The 17,873-nt window shown below is 46.5% G+C and overlaps 1 protein-coding gene across 1 annotated transcript in view; it reads left to right on the forward strand.

Moving 5' to 3' along the window:
* Positions 1-17,873, forward strand: part of EXOSC7 (exosome component 7) — a 30,576-nt gene that overhangs the window by 4,843 nt on the left and 7,860 nt on the right. The window contains exons 2-5 of the mRNA XM_007463895.1: positions 4,049-4,150; positions 4,455-4,549; positions 10,897-11,062; positions 16,206-16,276. Of these exons, the coding sequence (XP_007463957.1) occupies positions 4,049-4,150; positions 4,455-4,549; positions 10,897-11,062; positions 16,206-16,276 (434 nt within the window). The remainder of the gene's footprint in view (positions 1-4,048; positions 4,151-4,454; positions 4,550-10,896; positions 11,063-16,205; positions 16,277-17,873) is intronic.

Genomic DNA, 17,873 nt, shown 5'->3' on the forward strand with positions numbered 1-17,873 from the left:
GGGCACGACCCCGTGTCCCCTGCATCGGCAGGCGGACTCTCAACCACTGCGCCACCCGGGAAGCCCTCTATTGATTTTTTAAATGGAGCTTTCACTTCAGGGCAGCCCATGTTTAAGTGTTCACACATGGATTGATTCCTTAGCTCCTGGGTACTACAGATGAATAAAAATTGTGGTAGGGCGTCAGGCTCTGAGCCAGGCCAAGCAGGTTTGGCGACTTCCTAAGCCTTTTATGAGGAAAAGTGGATTTTTAAAAAGTCCTGTGTGCAGTGATTCATGGACTTTGTTTTTCTCCTGTGTGTGCTTTTCTCTATGAAAAAAATTATACTTTATGCGTCCCTGGAAAGGGAAATTTGTACCTTTTTTGTTTATCTCTTACTTGTCACCCGAGCCTTCCTGACTGAGCCTTCCCCAGGGGGCAGAGACTGATTTAAAGGCTGGAAAGGCAAGCTCTGGTGAGGCCCAGTTTTCTGACACCCCTCCAGCCGCATTTTGGAACAGTGGGTTGTCACTACAAAGGGTTGTGACTAGAGTGAGTGGTAATTTAAAGCAATAGTGGGAAGCCCTGTAGCCTTGCGGCCTCCCTGCTTTCACAGTCGTCAGCACCATCATTAGGACGAACTGGTATAGCCAGCCAGTTCGTCCTTTGAGGGAGGCCTGTGTTGCCTCCTTTGCACGGTGAAGAGACTCTTTAGAATGCAGGAGACTGTGTGGAATTGGGGTTAAGAGCTCTGGCTTGGAATTCAAGTGCTATTTACCGGCTATGACGTTGGGCCAGCCATTTAGCATCTTTCAACCTGATCCCCATTTGTAAAATGGAATGAAAATTTGCTCTCTTACATTATAGGGTTATTGTGAAGATTCAACATGTTAACTGTACAGTGTTCCTAGCACATTATCTGGTCGATAGTAAATGCACATTAAATAGTAGCTACTATTAGTTCTTGCAAATAGTTGTGGCTCTTTTAATTTATAGATCCACAGAATTAGAGACGCACCTTTGAGGCCGTCGAATTCAATCTCTACATCTACAAATGAGGAAATTAGTCTACAGGGGAAGGGTTAGGGTTAGGGTTAGTCCTAGGTCAAGCAGCTAGTTAATGGCAGGACCAGGCCTGGAGGCCATGACTGATGCTCCTAGTGATTGCTCACACTTGTGCCATCCCTACAACTCACCAAGGACTCATTGTAAATGCTGTTTCTGGGCCAGGTGTTCACTTCCTAGCAGGGGCACACCTGGGGGGTGGGGCAAGCCGAGATTGACCTAGGATGCTTTCATGTGGGTAGGGGTAGGTGGGGTTGTGAAGAGACACAGCTATATAGTTTTGGGATCCTCCAGGGAAGAGAACTCACTCTGTAGAGTTCAGGAGACTCATTCTTCTAGACTTGAAATTCTGTTGCTTTTCAAGAACATGTCTCCCCAGGCTTCAGACAGGGATTGCCTCCAGGGAGGGGATGGCTGGGAGGGGATGTCTTGGAGCCGACTGGCTGCAAAAGGACTTCAACCTGATTTAGGATGTTTATTTTCTCTCCTTTAACAGGAGTTTAAAGAGTTGAAACAAACACGACAGATGGTAGTAGTTGGTACTGTGTGGTGGGAGTATTCAGTGTTTTCTTTTTCTGTATTTTAATTTCTCAAAATAAAAAAGTCAATCAGATATGCAGTGAGCCAAGCAGTTTAAAGATAAATCTCTGACAGATACATACTTCAGAACAGTGGTGGCTTGTTTGTTTGGTTTTGGTTTGTTTGTTTGGTTTTTGTTTTAACATTTTGAGAAGCATTAATCCCTTTGAGAATCTGATGAGGCTAATGATTTTTTTGCTGAAAGAAAGAGCTTTCAAAAAATGTTTACAGAGAATGAGGACAATCTCTATGAGCTGATGTGGAGTGATTTCCTGCATATGTATTGTTAATTGTTTAGAAAAAGAAGCTACGTGTAAAAGAGTATCTGTAGTATGCCATATTTTATAAAGGAAAATAAGGGATATTCAAAATACTCTTATCTGTTCATTTGTGCAAAGGATGTACATGAAAGATGGACTGGGAACTAAAGAGATTGGTTACCTGCCTGGCGCTGGTGGGGGGGGGGGGGGGAAGGGGGGGGGGGGATGAAAATAGGGATGAGGGGTGAGTGACATTTCTCTGAGCACACCTTTTCTGATAGCTTTGACTCTTAGAGCCCTGGTGATAGTAATTAAAAGTAGCCAGGATGTGGGGGACCCAAAATGGAACCCCAGCAGTTACAAATGAACTGACAGGGGTACAGATGAGTAACAGAGGCACAGGAAGGATGGGGAAAGACAACTGGAAACAATATTTTGAGTGGGGGGGTAGGAAGGTGGGAGGGGGATGAAAATAGGGATGAGGGGTGAGTGACATTTCTCTGAGCACACCTTTTCTGATAGCTTTGACTCTTAGAGCCCTGGTGATAGTAATTAAAAGTAGCCAGGATGTGGGGGACCCAAAATGGAACCCCAGCAGTTACAAATGAACTGACAGGGGTACAGATGAGTAACAGAGGCACAGGAAGGATGGGGAAAGACAACTGGAAACAATATTTTGAGTGGGTGCTGTAAGGCTAAAGACAAAAAGAACTCTACACAAATACTGTATTAGTAAATTTTGTTTTTCACAGGGGTATGGCGTAGTAATTCTGAAACTACTTTATGTATATACAGAGATTTAACAAATACATAAATACATTGTAGATAATGAGAGCCGGGTTCCTCCCTGTCTGAGAAAGAAGTTACAAATAAGACAAGGAGGTAGGTTAGAACCAACTCTCAGTATGAACACATGACTTTTTAACAGATATGTGGATAGATACAGAAATAAATATAGGTGTGTGTATGTGTGTGGGTTAGCACACATACGTATATTTTCTAGCACTATTCTACCGAGACGATCTAGAAGGAATGATACCCCTGTAGCAATGAACCTACTTAGCACCCAGATCCTGGTTTCTAAGTACTATTCTGCAATGAAAGGAACCAGGGCTCCTTGGAAAAAGGGCTGATCCCAGGGCTGGGGCAGGTAAAATACAAGTGGCTGGAACACCTTGTGTTGTCAGAAGTAAAGAAGTGCTCAGAAGAGATTGGAGACATGTTGAGAGAATGCAAGAACCAACCCAAAGGAGCTCCCAGTGGCCAAATCTGGGACACTTGGAGCAACAAGATAAATAATGGAAGTACTGGATTACAAGCACAGCATAAAATAGTTATCTATGAGTTATACTGATAGAAGTAAATAATTGAGGAAGTAAATAACTGGGGATAAGGCCAGGCAGTACGTAGACCACCCTGAAACCCATCCTCTGTAGCAGGGGTTGGCAAACTTCTCCTGTGAAGGACTAAATAGTAAGGATCTGGGGGCTGCAGGTCATGTGGTCTCTATCTCAACTCCTCAGCTCTGCTGCTGTGGTATGACAGCAGCCACAGAATACCTGAGCGAGTGGGCACGGCTGTGTTCCAGTAGAACGGCTTATGAAAACAGGCGGCCCGCAGGCCTAACTTTGTTGACCCTGTTCTAGAGAATGCCTGTTTTAGAAGATCTTTTAGAAGATACCAGTTAGTTGATTTTAGCTATTTACAGACTAGATCTGATTGGGTTTGGGGGGTAGGAGGGCTACAGCCAAGACAGTTGTACCTGTAGCTCTGGCAATCCATACTTCTTGTGACTTCAGAATTGCAGATTTGGAAAGAGACATCTTTTATTTTGTCTGTTCAGATTTTGTTTGTGTGTGCCTGTTCTGTATAGTGGTACATAGTTTGGACTTCGTGCTCCGACAGACCTGGGTTGGAAGCTGAGCTTTGCTGTCCCTAGCTGTGGGACCTTGGACATGAGTCGCTTAACTTCTCTGAGTCTCCATTTCCTCATTTGTAAAATAGTAATGTTACTACCTATGAGGACAGAATTTTTGGATGAATCACTAAGAGAAAAGGAGTTGTTGTACCACATATTTCTCTGTGGGGGGAAAGGAGTGAGTCAGTTGAAGAGTCTGTTAGAGGTTTAGGATTATAACCTTAGGATTTTGATTGTTGCACTCAGGAAGACCTCCGCATGGATGGCCGTGGCTGTGAAGACTACCGATGTGTTGAAGTGGAAACTGACATGGTGTCCAACACCAGTGGGTCTGCCAGAGTCAAGCTGGTGAGTACTGTGGCCACAGTCTGTACCCAGGTGGAGGAATGGGTAGGCTCTAGGGAACCAGTTGCAGGCCCCTCTGGGCTTTTGGAGTGCATATTGTTCCAAGGGAAATCTAAGACCCAAGCCAAACTCTGGGAGGGGGTCTGTATACATCTGAAGGACCCCTCACCTTCTCAAAGGGCCACTTTCCAAGTCTCAGCACTGATGCTAAGCGAGTCCCCTGGAGGCGTACGTCTGGGAGAGGAGGGGGTGGTTGGGTGCCTGGCTGCCTGCCCTGAGTGAGGACCCTTCTTGCATGTGTCTGCAGGGTCACACAGACATCCTGGTGGGAGTGAAAGCAGAAATGGGGACGCCGAAGCTGGAGAAACCAAATGAAGGTTACCTGGAGTTCTTTGTTGACTGGTCAGTACTCTGCAGATGTTTTTAAAGAAAAATGCTTTAAAAGATAGAAGATTCAGAGAATTAACCTCTGGTTTCTTGTTGAGCCCACTTTTATTTTGTATTTAATCATCATTCACCAGCCGGCAGGTATTTACTGAGTTCTCCTGTGTACCAGGCACTGGGAAATGTGAAAGGAGGCCTTGGCTCAGGCCCTGCCCTTGTCCTAATCAGCTGGCCCTCGCTGGGCTTCATTTTCCCTGTCTGAAAAAGGAGGGTGTCTGCCAGGTAGCCCGGCACATGGTAGTTGTAAGAGTCAAATTAAATGATGTCCTATTTCTCTTCCTGCTCTAATTTTGCAGAAAACTTTTCATGACTCGCTTGGCAGAGCAGGGACTAGGGCCAGCCAATCAGCCTGACAGGCCGAGGGGGTGGCAGCTGGGCAGGCAGTGTGGGTACGGGGAAAAGCAGAGACTCCGCAGTCTCTGCAGCCAGCCAGCCAGCCTTTTTGCTGGCTTCCTTCTCTGGCTAGCTGTGTGACCTCAGGCTAGTTACTCAGTCCCTCTGTGCCTAAATTTCTTTATCTAAAATATTGAGATAATAATACTGTTGTGATGATGAGGAAGCGAAGTAATGAAAATAGAGTGAGCATCCAGCACAATGACTGGTTCAGTGGACTTTCAAAAGTGTTCTTTCTCTCCCTCGTGTTACCTCCCCTTCTAGGGGTTGGGGCTTTTTATCGGGTTGCCAGCCCAGTCTCATCTTCTATCTGTAACTCCTCTTCTAGCTAGGTGGTGACAGCAGACCTTCTTGAGGTGGGTAAGGCTCTATCGGCTCACGCTAGGTGCAGGTATATAATATTGGTACTTTACTGGGAGGGGTGGCAAGACCACCCCCCACATTCAGACATTTCCTGAAAGGACTCACGGGACTTAGCATAGAGCATGGAGTTGTTTTCAGAGCTGTGATTATCACAGAAATGCAGCAACACGTGTGTGATGATTCTGCCTAAGAAAACCCATTAGAGACGCAGCACCCAAGATTTTGATTGGGGCTGGTCACATAGGCACCCTCTGCTTTACACATACCAAAGTTCCAGACTCCCAGAAGGAAAGCAGGTGTTTAGCATAAACCACATTATTTGCACAGTCTAGGCACAGGAGACCCAGTTTACTGTTGACTGAGTCCACTCTGAGAGCCAAGTGCCCAGATGCCAGCTGAGGACCAACCTTGCAAGCAGACCCTTCTAAAGGTAGCAGCCTTGCACCTGCAATGTCAGCCTTTTTCTGCAAAGATGGTAACCCACATTTGCACAGCGAGTTACAGTCTTCCAGTCTTCACTTCCAAACACAGAAGTTGATCCTCACAACACTCCTGTGAGAGAGATGACAAAAGGGGTTCAGAGAGGGTAAGTCACTTTCCTGGGATCACACAGCTAGTAATGCCAGCTCAGGTCTATCCAGTGCTGAGTCTTTGCTCTTTCTGCTTCATGTAGCCTGCAGGAGCCAGCTTTAGAGGGATATCCTGCTTAGAGTTTTCAGAATGTGTCTGCGTTCATCTTTCTGGCCAGTTTTCCTTCCAGCCCATCCCTGCCCTGACCCTGGCCCCTCCAGAGCAGTTTCCTCCTGCTTCTGCCCAGCTGCTCTCAGCAGTCTGAGTTGTCCAGTGGAATCGGCCTATGCTTTAAGTTGCTGTGCATGATGGTGAACTTGTTAAGGCCTCCAACTTATCCTTTGCTTTGCTCGTGAAGGAAGAAAAAAATGCCACTCCTGCCTTGATCTGCCTGATTCGGTGCAGTAAACAGTCACTGAGGAGCAGACGCCATGTGTTAGGGGCTGTAATTTGCTTTCCTTTTCTTCCTCTTCAGTATCCTTCCGCCTCATTCATCTTAGGCAGACCAAAGGCAGTCAGCCCAGCCACACCAAAGAGAGGGTGTTGCACTCAGATGCTTGGTATAGGAGACACGTTTCATTGTGGTTCTGTGTCTGAACATGACTCCAGTTAGCCTGCTGCTCTTGTCCCTTTCTTGTCCCAGCTGTAAGAGGGTGGCTCCAGGGTAAGAGGAGCCTTTGAGCTGCCTCTTCCCAAGATCTGGCTTCTAGAATTAAACCTCTTTCTCCTGGCTGAGAGTGGCTGCCTGCTGGTCTCTTTTCCCCCTTTGTAAGTCTCAAGAGAACCTCACCAGGCCCAGAAACTCTATTTCCCAGGGAGTTCTCCTGAGTCTGTTTCTCAAGGTGGCACCCTTCGGTGTCTTTAAGTGGCTCAGTGTGATCAGCCCAGTGGGTAGAATCACCATGAGAGATTCATAAAACCCCATTTTCCTGCAAAGAAGAGCGAGGTTACAGAGCGCCACTGGCTGCCACCTTTATCAGAACCTCATTTGCATATTCAAGGAGCAACTCATAATTGTGTAAACAAATAAACCCCTTTATTTCAATCCAATGAATAGGAATGGCTTCTGGGCACCTGTGGCTATGCCCAGCCATAAGGGTGCTGCCCCCAACCCCATCCAGGCCCCAGGCATGGGGCCTCTGCTGGAGAGCTCAAGGCATGCACCCATCCACAGGCTGCAACAGAGTTGTTACCCAGTGGGAGGAAAGTAATTGGCGGGGAGGGCGGGGGGACCTCCTGCCTGGCTGAGCCCAGTTTGACTTACTAGCAACTTTCATGTTTCAATTATTTAAATTACCAGTGGTAGTTACCAGAGAGGTCACAGAAAACAAATTGCTTTTCTGCTAATTCCTTCTACTTCTGTTTGTCTACTTGGAATAATATATGGAGCCTGGGGTAGACACCTTCTCCCACCCCAATGATTTTCTCTGGGTCTTAGAAATGATGCCCTTAGGAAAGGGTACCCATGACACAGACCCTGATCCCCATACCAGTGGAGGAGGAAAACCTTGGGGTTCCTGAGATCTGCTGCAGAGATGCCTGGCCGCACTTTGACTAAACTGGGAGCATACTCGGACCTTCTGACTCCTGTCTCTATGTCTTTGTTTTGTTAGTTGTAGCCTGAGAATAGGCCATTTTAAATAAGAAGTTTGAAACTTTGGGAAAAAAATGTTTTCCATCTAAAGCCCAGAAGGTAAGAATTTAGTGAGCTGGTGTTTCACTCTGGTTACTACCATGTGGTAGACCATCAAGCCACTTCTTGGCTCTCTGGCCACCATGTTCATGGGTTTAGGAGCTGTGTTTGGTCTCTCAGAGAGTCTGCGGGTTGTAACTGGAGGAAGTGAGGAGAACACGTTTTGTTCGTAGACATTTCAGCATGCCCGGCGCTTGTCACTTCTCTGGGATCTCAACTACTTTTAAATGTGACCACTTGTTTTTTTTCACTAATATTGAACTGGAAGCTTCAAGCCTTGAATTGGTGGGTGGAGCCACTTGATCTCTGTTCCTTACCTACTTCGTGCTGCTTGAAGCGGGCACCATTCTCCGCTGAAGGGCTGGGGGTGGGGGCAAAGCAGAGAGGCAACATGCAGAAGTCATTTGAGGCTCGCTATGCTCTGAACGTCTACAGAGCTAACGATATAATTCTCCCAGGAACTGCAAACAAGGGCTTACGATGCAACACTCAGAACGTGCCACTGTTCCCATACCCATTTATAGGGAAGCTTTTGCAGGCTCAGAAGTGAGCACATGTGCTCCCTGAGGAATTGGGACCTACCTGGGGGCTAGATGACTAGAGGGGTAAGGCCCGGAGTCATCCCTGGCCCAGGTACCTACTAAATCACTTTTTCTGCCGTGGGCCTGGCCTGGCCTGGCTGTAAGGCTTCACAGGTTTGCAGGCTAGATTGACAGCAAGGGAAACAACAATGGGCCTAGTGTCTGAAGTCCTGTTCCAGGTAGACATGGCCTTGATCTCAGCCTAATCCAGTTAAACCAGAGATGTGCCAAGCAGGAGGAGCACAGTTGAGGTGATAAGTCAGGAGGTTGGAGAACTGGGAGGGGCAGCGTTCCCAGGATTTTTATGTTTATCCAGCTCAATAAGCAATTTCCCACCAGCCCTGGAAGAGGGGCTGGGTCATACTTTATGAAGGATCTGAATTGGTTTTCGTAATTGTAATTATAGAAACCACTTGTTTTGTGCCAAAAACAAACAAACAAACAAACCAAACCCAAGTATATGTTCCTCTACTGAAAGAATATATTGTGATGCCTGCGAACAGGAGTCTAGGATTACCAGCCTGCATTCTCTTGCTCTCTTTTTTTACTTGGCACTTAATAGAGAAGCTTTTTATTTAGGACTCCCTTGGTCTGCATTCGTTGACTCCAACATTTGTGGTCTAGTAATAAGTCCCAAGACCAGAGCACCCATTCATTACCTTGAGGCATAAGACAGACCCAAGGAGCGCTGACCTGACTAATGTTAGGCTACAAGCCAAGCATGCTGAATTACACATTCAGGGAGAGTCCAGAGCAGGAGCTTTCCGTAGTCTCCTGAGCATCTAAACCTTCCTTTCTCTGGCCACCAGCTATGCTGAAAGAGTTAACCTGTATTTTAAAAAGGAAAAAAAAGAAAAACGTTTTAAAATGGGAAAATTTTCCACTTTAAACCAGCCCAGTGTCAAAAAAACCAATGGGGGGTGGTTTGGTAGGTAGATTATTCAGCCGATTGGCCTGGGAAGTTCTTAAACCATCCCTTGGGTCTCTAAAAGCGTTAGTGAGTCAATCCCCGGTAATTAGCCCCTCCCAGGAGGATGTGGCCCACTGTAATCAGGGAAAGGTCAACATTTTAAGCAAAAGCATCTCTGCCTGGATTTGTTTACACAGTGGTCTATTTAGATGCGTTTTAAAACACTTAAAAGATGGGACTTAATGGCTTAGCGTTTAAATTAGAAACAGGTTGTCTTTTGCTAGCTGTGCAAAATAATGAACTTGGTCTCTAGTGACTTGATTATTTTCCCATAAATGAGCTTCTTTTCATGGCTTAGGGCCGGAGTCTGGCAGAGGCAGTGAGGGAACAGTGAGGTTGCTATGACAGTAATGAAGTTTCTCATAGGGGTTTTAAATTGGGGTTCTGCTGGCTCGTAGTTGTAAGGGAAGACTATGAGAGTAGCAAAGTTATTACACAATGATACACTCTCATTGTTTTAGGATTCATCTTACATCTATATTAGAATGGACCAGACAAAAGGGACACTTAAGTATATTAGGTGAGGTTTCTTTCAGCATTACACAAACGGGGTGGGTACAGCCCTGAGCCTTCACTTAGGTTTTGCTTTGCCTGGAATCCCCTTGCGTGTCTGTGGTCTGACCAGCTTCTACTCATCTTCAGGTTCAAGGACTCCTATAACCCTCAACACTGGTTGACATCCCTCTTGACCACCCCCCCACTCCTGTTTGCCCGCTATCGTGTGACTCCCCCCAGCAACTGGAATTGCTGACTTAGGGTCTGCATTTGCCTTGCTCAGTCTCTAGGTCTCCAGTGCCTAGCATAGGGCCCGGGACCTTCCAGGTGGATGAGTGGATGGACAGATGGATGGGGACCAGAAAGCTTCAATATGTGATTTTGTAGAGACCATACTGAAACAACTGATTTCTTATCTTTCTAGGCCTTATTTATTACAATAAAATGATTACTGGAATGTTTGCATATCTCACAAGTGTATTAAGGATTTGTTTTCATTAAGCCAGAACCCTCAAAAATTTCCTGTTAAACACTTGGAGTAGTGCTTAGGGTGGCGAATGTCGATGCTTGTTCATTCTTTGTTGAGGTGATTTGGCATAAAATTAAAGAGGCTAAAAAGGAAAAAGTTTTCTCTAGAAAAATGAAGTAAAAGAGAACCTAATATTTAAATCAGCCAACAGTCTTATTTTCCTGCTTTTCAGTACCATGATAATCTAAAGTTAATAACATAACTCTGGCATACTGTTATATATCTTTTAAATCATTCCAGGAAAGTTATTGTACCTACATTGTGGTTTTTGTTTTGAGAGTATCATATCATCATCTAGGGATGGTGTATATAATGTAACCCCTCTGTAGGCCAGACTGATTCTCTAGGCCTCTCTGGGCCTGCCAGAGAAGAGTCTTTATTATTATACCCTCAAGATACAAGTGTTTGTTATTACCAGCTGAGGTTCATCTTACCAGCATTCTTGTTTCTCTTTGGATAAATATGGCTTCTGTAGAGGTCAGTGGGAACTCCCACCACACACACTGACACATCCAGAACATGGTCCTGGCCTGGCTCATTGCGTGTGTCTGGAGGCTGGAAAAGTGTCAGATGTATCCTTTCCTCATTTCAGTGACTTTCCTCATAGTTCTGGTTCTTCCAGCATCCCCCAGGGAAACTGGAACCAAAGCCTGCCCTTTTGCTCTTTGCATTCGACAAGACTCACCCCTTTTCTGTTGCCCTTCTATATAGTTCAGCCAACGCTACCCCTGAATTTGAAGGTCGGGGAGGTGATGACCTTGGCACAGAGATTGCTAACACCCTCTACCGGATATTTAACAACAAGAGCAGCGTCGACCTGAAGTCCCTGTGCATTAGTCCTCGGGAGCATTGCTGGATTCTCTACGTGGATGTGCTAGTAAGTATCACATTGCTGTACTGGCCATACTCTACCTTTGTTGGAAACCAGTTGGCCTACTTTCCTCCCACTGCTTTTTCAGTCTTCAGTTGGATGCTTTCAATTTCCAGGGTGAGGTTAGTTGGGAAAAGATTGGTCTCCTGTAATAATTTTTAAATTAAATACAACATAGTAGTGCACGTATAATGCCATCTTACAGTAAAGTTACAGTCATATCATGGTAGCACCTAAAATTATCCACGGAGGCTGTCAGGGGAGAAGAAAACACGAGATGCTCTCTAGATGGTGCCAAACAGAGTTGATGGGCAGAGTTTAGACAAGAAGGATAATGGAAAGATGATGAGCTCTTTACATGCATCTTCATGTAACCCTTACAAATGTTTTGTGAGTGGGCACTTGTTTTCCCCATTTATAAATGAGGGAACTAAGACACAGAGAGGTCAAGTAACTAGCCCAGGAGGTCTCAGCTTGTGAGTAGTGGTACTGGGCCTCAAAGCCAGGTCTGTTTAGTGCCAGAGCTGGCTCGTGACCTCACCAAGCCATCCTCCCTCGAAAACACCCTGTAGCCCAGCTACTCTGAGTCCCTCGTTTCCCGAGTGAGGCCCCTGAGGCCCTGCCTCCTCCCTCCTCCAGAGTCTGCGCCTGCAGGAGTCTTTCTAGTCTAGCCCTCCGTTTCCTTCCTGGTGCTTCCCTCCCAAATACTCGTCTGCCCAGTTTTTGGCACTTGGCAGTAACTTTTCTCACAGCTGTGATTAATTTTGCCAGTCTCTTGTTCATGTACAGGCTCTTGTTGGGTCTATTTTATTCCTTTTCATTTAACTTTATGAACCTTAAGATTAGTGGCTACATCTTCCACGTCATATTGAGGGCACAGGGCTAAGCCAGTGACCAAACAGGTTCTTCAATGAATCTGAAGATAAAGCCCATCTTGTGGACTGATAGTGAACTTCATGCAAGGAACAGCCCAGCTGTCTGTAATTGTCGGCCCTGCATGAAACAGGGAAGGGCTTTCTGGATACTTTTAAATTAATTTGATAATAGATGGGCACAGCTAACCAAAAGAGAGCAGTGCTTACCATTGTCTAGCAGGTTAGGGCTGTTCTGAATGCTGATGCTAATGGGTAAAAATAATGAAATTACAAGTCCATTTGCTTCTTCTCATCTCTGGTAAGCGGGATGTATTTGTAGTTTGATTCCTACCAAGCAGGTAGTCTTACACGTCCTGGTTTTGAGGAGGCGGGAACTGGCAGCCTACAGTCATTAACGATAAGAGTCAGGCTTCATAGCTGCCCAGGGAGGTGCAGCCCTGCACACTTGTGGTTTGGTAGGAGGCTGGCCTGGTGAGGGGGCCTGATGCTCTTTTGATTCTGGCAAGAAGCCTGTTCTCTCAGTGCAGGCTCTTGAAAAACTGGTGAACATCATAGGGACGTTATCTCAGCTTAGAACCAGCATGCTTCTTCCATGAGCAGGGATATATGGTGAGCAGGAGTGTCTCGGGTGCCTTGTGTCTTGGTCACCTGCAGGCCTTTCTTTCTTTCTTTTTTAAATATTTGGCCACACCCTGCAGCAGGTGGGACCTTAGTTCCCTGGCCAGGGATTGAACCCACGCCCCCTTCAGTGGAAGGCAGAGTCTTAACCACTGGACTGCCAGGGAAGTTCCAGGCCTTTCTTTTTAAGACTTTTTGCATTTGGATTTCTTCTCTAATATTTTTTTAAAGGTTTTACCTATTTTGGAAGAAGATATGAGCTTTTGAAATGTTGTCATCTTCAGAAAAGTTTTTAATGAATTAGAAAAGCATTTTAAAAATTATATTATTAATGAGGTCAATTACTTTTTGTCATTCACGTAATTGCTTTCTGCCTTGGTGGGAACGTACTTCATGCATGTGAGGTAGGAGATAGGCTTTTGTTTGGGGAGTAAGTTTTTGTCCTACATCTAAAAATACATTGAATACATTGAGTCCATGTTGAAGCAAAATGGTGGAAATCCAGTCCTATCACTGGATTGCAAAAGATGAATCTCCTGTGGTTTATTTTTACCAACTGGTCTGGGTAGTCCTCAGGCAGAGCCCATCTTTCAAACAAATATTCACTGGGCAGCCTTCCATGCTTTCATACTTTTATTGCAGGCACAATTACTTGAAACCTATTATGGTCGGATGATCCACCTGTTTCCAGTATTGGTTTTTTCCCCAACTGCATTATTTTATGAGAGTAGAAATTTACCGTCATGGAAACTTCATTCATCTCTGCTCTTCACAGTTCTTTAATGGCATACTTTTTACCCCAAGTGGGATAGCTTTGGACTTCATTGCACTGACGGTGTACAGGCGACCTTTGGTGGGGAGGTGGGTCACAAGGCTTGTCTTGCGAGGGGCCCCAGGAGTGGTGATGAGACCCGCATGTGGTCTGTGGCACTGGGCATGGGAGGGAAGGTGGAGTGGAGGAGCCACTACAGCACCCGGCAGTGGCTGTGTGTGGTGCCAGGAGGTGCTGAGAGGACAGTGGGGGGAAACCCAGGAGGAGCAGGATTTTTGTGGGGAGGCAGGTTTTCTACTTGGTACTTCCTAGCAGTATGGTTTGGAGGTGTACCTTATGAAAAGAAGGCCGTCATCCTCAGAGGCTAACAGAATAAGTTGTCTTGTTCCCCTAAAAGAGCCATTGTAGTATTTGTGCATCTGACGGGAGGTGCATCTGTGACCAAGCGTGTCTTCCTTCCCCTTCCCCAGCTCTGCTCCTGCCCCACCTCTGTTACAGGAGGGGTTTTCTCCTCAGCGAAGGTGGACACCTGTGACCTCTCTGGGACCACAGTCCAGTCTCTCTGTAACACTAGTTGTCCAGCACCTCCCCGTTTCCTCCCAGCTCGAGTAGGCCTGTTCAGACAGCCCAGTCAGGCTGCTTTGGGTCTCCACATCTCCCCCAGTCTCCCCCTGCTTCTTGGCTGTGCCACTGTGTTTAGCAGAAAGATTCTAGCTAGGCTGGGCCTGCTTGGCAGGAAGAGAGGAAGGTAGGGTCTCTGAGCACCTCTTATATGCCAGGGATGTAGGGATGTGATCTCATTTAGTCCTCACGGCCCCCCTATAGAGAAGCATGGCTTTGCTTCACTGAGGGGGAAACCGAAGCTCGGAGGACACCTGGCCAGCAAGTGGCCGAGAAGAGTGTCAGACGCACGCTGCCCGGCCTGGGTTCCTTGTTGTGTGGTACCCTGTGAGGAGCCAGGCAGGCAAGCTGAGGCCTGGAGTTGGGTGCCTGCCCTTCGGGGGCCCCTCAGGCGATACTTAGGGTTCAGCATTCTGCCCTCTCGATTTCATCTTTTGGTGATAAGCCAGAATGTTGAAAACCAGTGTTTGTGTCCGGCCTTAACGGGACGTGGTGCAGGACAGTAGAAAGGGCTCTGACTGGCCGGCAGGCCCCTGAGCCCACCTGTCAGGGAAGGGTTGGCTGAGGTGCTCTCCAAGTCCTCTCCAGCTTGGAGGCCTCACAGCTGCTAGAGCAGACGTCAGCATTTATCTAGCACTTTCCTTGCATAAAGCAGATACTGTGGGCAGCAGAGTGTAAAACGGTGGTCTTCACCCCTGGCCAGTCATCAGGACCACCTAGGGCCTGGAGTAAAAAGCAGTTTCCAGGGCCTCACCCTGCATTGTTAATAAGCTCCCTGACCCTGCATAGCCAGGGTTAGGAACCTGGGCTGTCAACAGTGAAGATGGAGAACATGCACATGCACTCAGACAGTCTGTGAGGACAACAATGGGAAGATGAAAGAGCAAATTAGTATTTATCTTAAAACACTTAGCTGATGCCTACTATGTGCCAGACACACTTCTCAGGGCTTTACAGATACTAAGTTGTTCAACACTTCTGGGAGATAGTGTGGCTTTCACCCTCCGTGAGGCCCAGAGATGTTAGGTCCCACCCCGGGTTATTCAGTTACCCAGCAAAGGTAGGAATCAAGCCAGACTGTCTGGCACAAGAGTCTAGCCAGAGGTGGGGGCCATGCTGTAGTCTGTACTTGAACCAGGGTACAGGAGAGCTAGTCCAGTTGCTAGACAAACAAGCTGCAGTTACAAAGCCAGTTGGTAATACAGGCTGGGGGATCATATTCTAATAAGCAGTAATTATACCAGGCTGTAGGAAAGATGGTGTCTGCACTGGAGGTTTGCCCAGGAAGCTTAAAGTCGGGAATTAGCGTTTGCACTGGGTATGAATGAAGTGCATGAGACATGCCAGGTGTGATTGTTGATTCTTAGCAGAGTTTGGAAGGCCTGGGTTTGGGGCCTGCCTGTCTTCCATAATCACCAGGCTCCTCCTTCCCAGCAGCCCTTCCTCCTGGGCTCTGAAGATAAAGGAATGAACAAAACCAACAGGGTCCATCCTCACGAGTTGACAGTTCAGATGAAGAGGAGATAGACTCTGTAAACACACACGCGGAAGTACACAACTTTTCTTTCTACATGTGACTTCCTCTCCTCTCTTCCTGTTGGCTTTATTCCATAACTCAGGCCAAGGCTTCTTTAAAATAAGGAAGAAGGATGTGTTGCCTTCTTCTTAATAATGCGCTGTAACCCTCCCTGTTGAATGAGCGCACGAGTACAGTCTACACTTTTGCTTATGGGCAAAAACGTGTGAAAGACCTTAGTTGTTACTGTGCTTAAGGTAGAACAGGGAGTGTTAGGTGTTTGAGCATCGGATGTACATTGGTAATTACGTGCAGTGGTAACTGCACTAATCAACATGGCCCTGGTGGCAGCTGCAGCATCAGTGGCCACCATTTTTTACTTGTTTGGAGGCCAGACATATGTTAGCAAAGATGAGAGTAACACTTGCCAGGTGCAACTGAGAGTTACCTGGGGCAAAACGCAGGTGGTGAGTTCCTCCTTCAGTGCAGGCCTGACTGGCTGAGGAGCTGCACCACAGGCTGAGGCCTCTGAGTGGTGGTACCACAGCCAGGGCAACAAGGCAGCGCGTGCGGCTAGGGTGAAGAGCCAGTGTGTGTCAGTGAGCCAGGAGAGCAGCCACGCGTTCTTGTCTTTGTAAACACTTGGTTGGCACTTCTCAGGAACCAGTGTCTTTTACTTGGGAGAATACTTAAAGTAACAAATGATGCTACCTTCTTCTTCTCCCCCTCCCTCCCTGTCTCCCTTAGCTGCTGGAATGTGGTGGAAATTTGTTTGATGCCATCTCCATTGCTGTAAAGGCTGCGCTCTTCAATACAAGGTATGCCTTTCTGGAAATAGCCCCCTGGGCCCGTGGAGAACCTGAGCAGCCACCTGTGATAAACCACTGAGGGCACTGCTACCGAAGCTCGTAGGAGAAGATAACAAGGGGTTTCATTATTGACAATGGTGGTATTTAATTTTAAGCTTCAGAAAATAGATTTTATAAGTTATAACTAAATATATTTCTGTATTTATTTTTTGGGATTATTATTTTCATAAGTGACCATGTACCATATAGAAAAATATTAGAAAACTACAGAGCAGCAAAAAGAGTAGAAACCAGAGACACAGTCAGTTTTCCAAATACTGTCACTAGATAAAGCTCCATGGAGACAGGGGTTTTGCCTGTTTTGTACTCTGCTGTCTCCCCAGCGCCATAAACAGTGCCTGACACATACTCCTTGATTGGACACGTGAATGTTCTCAAAGCAGGGTAGCAGCCTGCTGTTTGGTTTAAGTTAAGAGCAGGAAATGATGATGCCACTGTGGTTCAGCTTCCCAGACAGGCTGTGTAGCAGAGGACATGGCACTAAGCTTTCTTGGAGTTGACATTCCCTCTGACTGTTGGATGATACGGCCTTTTTCTTCTCTATGCGCAAGGTTCTTTGAGGAAAGTCTGCAGCATTTGAAAATAAATATGTGGAGGAGGGTGTTCATTCCATGAGAGAGCTTACATTATGGTAATGGGGGGTCCTGGGGTACTTGAAAATGAGGATTAAAACTTCTAGGGATATAGCCTAAGGAATTAATTGGATAAGTGAGCAAAGATATTATTCGAAGATGTTTATCACAGCTTCTTTGTAGTGATGAGAAGTTGGAAACAACCTGAATGTCCCAACATAGGGGATTGAAATCTACACAGCAGCATATTTAGTATGTCTGTAAATATATATATCCCCAGATGGTCATTGTGGTTATTTTCCAGTGCTCATATCATGGGTGATTTAAAATTTATCTGTATTTTAGAGTTTTTCTGTGGTGAATTTAGACTACTTGCACAATTTAAAACAAAACAAACAAAAACAAAGTTAAATAAATGTAGGTCAGAAATTGCAGGATGGAATATTTGCTGAGAATGAAAGCTGTAGAGTCCCTTAACCCTAGCTGTGCCACTAGACTCCTGGCTGACACTAGTCAAGGGTGGGCCTGGCACTTGTGGCCACTGTGAGGGCTCGAGTACCAGATGCCATCAGCAGCAGCCTGCGCTTGGGCTCCATTGGAGAAGAAAGGAAGTCGCCATCTGTTGTACCTCAAGCCTCAGAAATTACTTCCTGTCTGCCAGCTGGTTTCCATGGGCACCAGGGCAAAAAGGGAGAGTAGAACCAGATGAGGCTGTTTGGCTGTGGGGGAGGTGTTGGGCAAACTGTACATCAGGATGATAAACCCAGCTGCTCAGGATGGGGAGGACACCTGTCATGGCCATAGCTGCAAGTCTCATTCCCAGAGCAAAAACAGCCCTGCGGGCAGCAAGGGATGCAGACTCGGCAAGGCACTGGGTCCCTCTAGTGTGTGGAGAGACCTTTGGTACAGCCAGGGCCTTTTAGAAGGGTAGAGGCCATTCTCTCGACAGTATCCTCTAGCCCTTCTGCTGAACC

Source organism: Lipotes vexillifer, unplaced genomic scaffold (genome assembly GCF_000442215.2).
Source record: "Lipotes vexillifer unplaced genomic scaffold, Lipotes_vexillifer_v1.1 scaffold1227, whole genome shotgun sequence".
NCBI lineage: Eukaryota > Metazoa > Chordata > Mammalia > Artiodactyla > Lipotidae > Lipotes > Lipotes vexillifer.